We start from the raw sequence: 5,772 nt of genomic DNA, 5'->3' as shown, positions 1-5,772 counted from the left end.
CCAGGTTCCTCCTACTCGCATCCAATTGGCTACAGAGGAATCGACTCTGTGTTGATTGGACCGCGGCGCTGTCGGTCAATCACACTGCAGCTGCTGATGTTTTGCGTTCCTATAAGCATCCATCATGATTTTCGCCTTGTGAGGCTAAAAAGTCAACATAATGTGTATGAAGAGAGAGAGAGATACAGATATAGCTTATTAGTTTATACTTATGTATCACTTATTTAAGAATTTGGCCCTGAATCAGCTGTCTGGATGAACTGGAGGCCTAAGTGGAGCACTGAGTGGGGCTTCAATCTCATCCTGTATATTTGACTGAAAGTGATAATTTGCTATTTTGAATTGACAACTATAAATAAAAATAATATAAGTGTGGACAATCAGCTCACATAAAAAGTGAATTGCACCTTATTTTCCTAATGTATGATACATTGAAGCCTTCATTGCCTTCATGCCTTATATAGTGAACATATATATAATAGATGAAAATAATTGGCCTAGAGTTTTGCAGCCTTTCATAAAAAAAAGAAGCTAAATCAAGTGGTGGAATATAACTAAGCAAGTACTGTACTTAAGTACAATTTTGAAATACTTGAGTATTTCCATCTTAACTACTTTCCAACACATCTTAGAGGGAAATATTTTACTTTTTTAATCAACTACATTTATCTGGCAGCTTTAGTTACTTCAGATTAATAATGCAAATTATAATCAACTAATAAATGATGATATATATGATATGATATATTAAATAATAAGAATCAGCATCTTTACCAGCTGCAACATTAAAGTGATGAACACATTAATGTAATACTAATTATAATCCAATAATATAATATTGGCTATATCTTTCTGAATGAATGAATACTTTTACTTGGTACTTTAAATAGGTTTTAATACTTATACTTTTGTACTTTAATTTAAGTTAGCCTTGGAGTGCATGACTTTTACTTGGAACAGAGTATTTCTACACTGTGGTATTAGTACTTTTACTTAAGTACAAGATCTTAATACCTCTTCCACCACCGCGCAGCACAAATACAGACACTCACTCATACATACAGTCATTATTACATTTCATTCAGTCCCCTCCTGGGAAGTGATACTTCTAATAAACATGTCTGTGGTGGAGAGGGTTGCAGAGTAATATGGAAGGTGGTGCAGCTCTCTGCAGGATGCAATCTGTTTCCTGCTCAAACAGATGGGCCTCCTCTCTGTATTCTGCACGTCCAAAAACAAGACTATGATACATCACATATAATGGCAACTAAACACATTTTATCTCAGTTTATTCACATTTTTCTTCGTTTGAAAAGTAAACTTGTTTTTATAAAAATGAGTGACATGACAGACAAAGTGTGAAAGACGTTATTATGAGTTTATGATGGTGGTTGTTCAGCTTTTGGTTGTAAATGAATTGAGCTTGTAGTTGTATTGACAGTGGCAACACTAAGACTGTTTATCATCACACAGAATGCATGTGTGTGGTTATACCCACAAGACTGATCATTTCCCATTTCAATAGAAATATATTAAACACACCAGTGTCGTACATTTATAACACTTTATCAGGTCATACATTTGTCCAATAACTAACTTCATTTGGATGAAGCATATCATGTCATGTGTTTAATCTGTTTTGATGCAATAACTGTCCTCAGCTAAATATGATTAACCACTGTATATAGCACTACCACCTTCATGATTTACTGTAATAAAGTATTACTTCAGCTAACTCTCACTGAGTAATGGAGTGGATTGTGAATGCCCCCTGCTGGGCTCTTAGTGAAACATCCATGATGTGTCCGTTTTGAACTGCAACATGTCCGCTTTCATCCGCTCTGCATCATCATTATGTCTTTATTTCTTTCCATCGCTGTTGCTTTGCCTCGGGGAAATCACAGAGGCTGACTGCCTCGGCTTGCTTCTCCACACAAAGAAAGCAAACAGCGTTGGTGACCCACTGAATTGTCCACTACAGAAAAAAAGGTTTCATGTTGTTAAAGGGGACTTTAATTCAATACAGTGTACCTGCCTCTGGGCATTAGTTTGATATGTGTCTGAAAGTAAACAGAAGCAGCGACCAGGGATGTGATTATTAGTGTTAGACATGTAGCGGCTGCTGCTGGAGCCAGATCATACGTGAGGAAGTACAGTTTGTGCACAAAACATTGCTGCGAGAAAATAGTATATGGATAACACAGATTCCTAGTTTTCTTTCTGCACAAAAGAAGGTTTGATCTCCTATAAACCATATATCCTACCCCTGTTATGTTGTCTCCTCTAGAATGGCATTTCATTTGAAGAAGTTACACCGCTGCAGCGGATTACGGCTAAGAAAAAGCAATACCAGTTATCTTATGAAACGTGGGTGGTATTTATTTTTATTCTTTCATTCCTTGTATGTAGTATGAATGATTTCTGGGCTGACATTTACACATTGTGACAACCGTGGCAGTGTGACGACAGAGCGATATGCCACACCTTGTTGATGTCTTTTTTTTCTGAAAGGTGCATACCATTGAAGTGATCATCTAACTGCCGCTCACACGACCAGATTTAACACGGCTTCAAATGAAATCACAAACAATGAAATTGACTCTTGTTTTTTTTTTTCGCTGACATTTTGGTCTTTGACACAGTTTGACATTGAAGCAGTACGATCAGGGGGGACATAGTCACCATATTACATTTGTCTTTTATTTCACACACAAATATTAAGACATTACACAACTGGCACCCTTCCAACAACACAACAATACAAAATCATAAGATGAAGATCCAGACATTCTTTAAATTGCACAACCAAGCAATATTGTAAACATATAGACTGACATATCCAAACTCATTTGATGGGCGAGTCTAGGATCTCTTGGTAATCCTGCCGAACGGCCCTGCTCACCCTGTACAGCTTGAGCCCTGTCAGGGTGAACACACTGACCATGATGACCAGGCCTCCAATGACGTCGTAGACAGACGGGACCATCCTCAGAACAATGAGCTGGAGGAGCATGGCGACCACAAACTCTAGGTGCTGCACTGTACTAACTAAGGCTGGATGAAACTTGTTTAGAGCATAGTAGACTCCGAGGAACGCCACTGTGGAGCAGATACAGATCCCAATTAAATAGCCCCAGGTCTCCCCATCCAGAGGAATGATAGGCTCCTGCATGATAAACATGGTGGAGGCACCCCACACCGTGCCCGTCCAGCCAAAGGTAAAGAGTGCCGTCCACATGCTGACACGCTCCTTAATGGCTCTGTAGACGATCATGGAGAGGGCAGCAGTCAAGCCGGCCGTCACTGTCATTGTGTAGCCAAAGGCCTCCTTCCAAAACCCAAGCCTGGACTTCTCCTCGTCTGCCACGTTTGGCACCATGACCAGGCACAGACCGAACACGCTCCCCACCACTGTGACCACATCTGTGTAGCCCAGCCTCTCATCCAGCAACAGGAAGGCCAGTAATGCACTGAAGACTGTGGTGGAGGCACGCCACATGATGGTGCCATTACTGGGTGGTACTATAGCAAAAGAGGTGTAGGCGCAGGTGATTGAGATTACATTGCACACACCGTAGAAGAAGAGACGCAGCCGGTAGCCCTTAGGGCCAAAGGGGGCCTCGTGGTAGTAGAAGACCACCAGGATGGACAGCACCTGGATCACGGAGCGGATGAAGAGCAGCTCAAGGGAGGGCACTTTAGAGCGGTCGGCTGCTAAACGAGTAATCAGTGCCACACAACCATGAGCCGCCGCTGCCCCAAACAAGGCCATCCAGGTCACCCTGGAGGCCAACACATTTGCCTCCCCGAAGCTGGCCAGCTGGCCCCCGACCCCCTTGTCTCTTTGCACACTTGGCTGCTTGGGCTGGGTCTCCATGGTTCCAAACAAAGTCCTGCTACCTTTGCTGTCTGACGCCTGTCTCTTTCCCACATTAGCTTCTGCGAAGGCGCCAAACTCCTCAAAAGAGGGTGCGTCATCATACCCCTCGTCGCCAGGCTGGGGGAAGTGTGTGGCATATTTCACTGTCACTGTATTTGGGTGAATCTTAACCCGCTTTTTTGATCCATACTGCAGCGAGGATGAAGGTACATCCATGTTTCCTTATACGACTGATGGGGTAATCTGGAAAAATGACATAAACATTATTGCAGTGTTATTGTGCGGAAAGAATATTCAAATAAATAGTTGTAATAATAATTTGGTCGGATTTTATTTCCCTAATTAGTCAAAACAGAGCTTTTCTCCAAGAGAGAGAAATGTTTGCATAATTCATAACTTGTTTTCTCAGTATCCACCCCTCACACTTAATCCACACATTCTGCTTGTTCACTCATACACAAGCACACAGATAAAGCACACACTCCCTGTATCACCCCTATCCCACTTACCTTTGTACTCTGTCAAGCCTCACACTTGTGTTGTGTTACTTCTATATATAGGCTATCCCATGTGAGCTCATATAAACCAAGCAGCAAACACTCTGAGGCTGATGCAGTCTGATGGGGATGAAATTACATAACAGGAAACCACAGAGGGGACGATACATGAATGTGGGCCACCTATGAGATGAATGGAGTTGCACAGCATAAATTAACACACCCTGGAACAAGGAGTGGGTGAAAGGGTTAAATGTATAGTTTGAATGGTCTTTAAAAACGGCAATGGGATTTGGATTAAAGGTCAGTTTACAGAATGCTGTTATATAATCAACAAACAATGTAAAAAACAAAAAAAGTTAAAGATATTAGGAACAAATACCTATGATAATCTTATCAAGATTATTATTTCTACTACCTTTATTCTGTCAAACCCTTAATACACAGCATGAATCAGAACCACAAGGGGGCAGATAGATACCCCTATGTGCCTTCTCTCCTCTTACATGCGATCGCTCCTCCTTTTAAAAAAATGCAATTTAATAATAAACGATGGTAATATAATGTTAGGTCGAGGGTAATGATGAAAGATAAAAGCACTTTCTCTTTTTAGGTCTGAAAAGAAACCTCAAAGTAACGCTGTGAGCGCTAATAGCCAATTTAACGGTGACTTAATATCTTTAGCTGAGAAAAATCATATTTTCAGAAATTCAAGACAGACGAAGAAAAAAATATATGTTCTCGTTCCGAGTAGAATTTAGGTTGATAAATACAAGATCTTGTCATTTAAATGATTAAAACTAGTTTAATTTTGGTTCAAACTCGCAAAGAGCGTCTTTCCGACCTAGATTCCGCAAAATCGTTAACGACGGTCCTAAATGAGGCGTTTGCATTGTAGTAAAAACATAATACGTCTTACCTTTTGTAGTTTGAATAGTTCCTATTGATGCATAAACCCGGGGTTGTATCATAAATGAAGACCTCGTGCTTGATCCTTACATTTGGTCAATTGCCATTTCCCCATCTTCCCCCTCGAGCGGAGCGCCTCTTGAAGATGCGTGCTGCTTATTTGTTCTCCACGCTGTCGATGGACGCTGCTGCTGCTGAAGCTGCTGTTGCTGAGGGCGATGATGATGATGGTGGTGGTGATGATGAAGCTGGAGCAGGGGGGGGGGGGGGGAAGCAACTGTCACTGTCACAGCCAGTGGTTTCTCCTCCTCATCCTCCTGCTTCCCACCTAGAGCCTCATTCGTCATCTCTCAGAAGGGAAACGGGATGTGCGTCTGTAGCCCATCATCATGGTCATGTTTATGAAAATTAAATTCCCTAAGAGGAAGATTTAATTTGAAGTAATTATATTGTTATGAAGGAAATAAAAGCTTCCATTTTAATTGC

At 41.3% G+C, this 5,772-nt stretch overlaps 1 protein-coding gene across 2 annotated transcripts; it reads right to left on the bottom strand.

Annotated features, from left to right (window-relative positions):
* Positions 1 to 2,361: 2,361 nt before the first annotated feature.
* Positions 2,362 to 5,545, bottom strand: slc35g2b (solute carrier family 35 member G2b). Of its 2 annotated transcripts, none has more exons than XM_029457283.1 (2): positions 5,377 to 5,545; positions 2,362 to 4,123 (listed from the first exon to the last, which is right to left on the bottom strand). In XM_029457283.1, the coding sequence occupies exon 2, from the start codon at positions 4,094 to 4,096 to the stop codon at positions 2,846 to 2,848; it is 1,251 nt and encodes a 416-aa protein (XP_029313143.1). In that variant the 5' UTR covers positions 4,097 to 4,123; positions 5,377 to 5,545; the 3' UTR covers positions 2,362 to 2,845. The 2 variants fall into 2 exon arrangements, with proteins under 2 accessions (XP_029313143.1, XP_029313142.1); XM_029457282.1 differs by having other exon boundaries at positions 5,297 to 5,543.
* Between the last annotated feature and the right edge of the window lie 227 nt (positions 5,546 to 5,772).

The sequence above is a fragment of the Cottoperca gobio genome, chromosome 20, assembly GCF_900634415.1.
Source record: "Cottoperca gobio chromosome 20, fCotGob3.1, whole genome shotgun sequence".
Classification (NCBI taxonomy): Eukaryota; Metazoa; Chordata; class Actinopteri; order Perciformes; family Bovichtidae; genus Cottoperca; species Cottoperca gobio.
The sequence above is the reverse complement of the archived record's forward strand: the minus strand, read 5'-3'. Positions and strand labels throughout refer to the sequence as shown.

Coding starts and splice junctions, on each gene's coding strand:
- slc35g2b (XM_029457283.1), bottom strand. CDS start 4,096: ATGGATGTACCTTCATCCTCGCTGCAGTATGGATCAAAAAAGCGGGTT.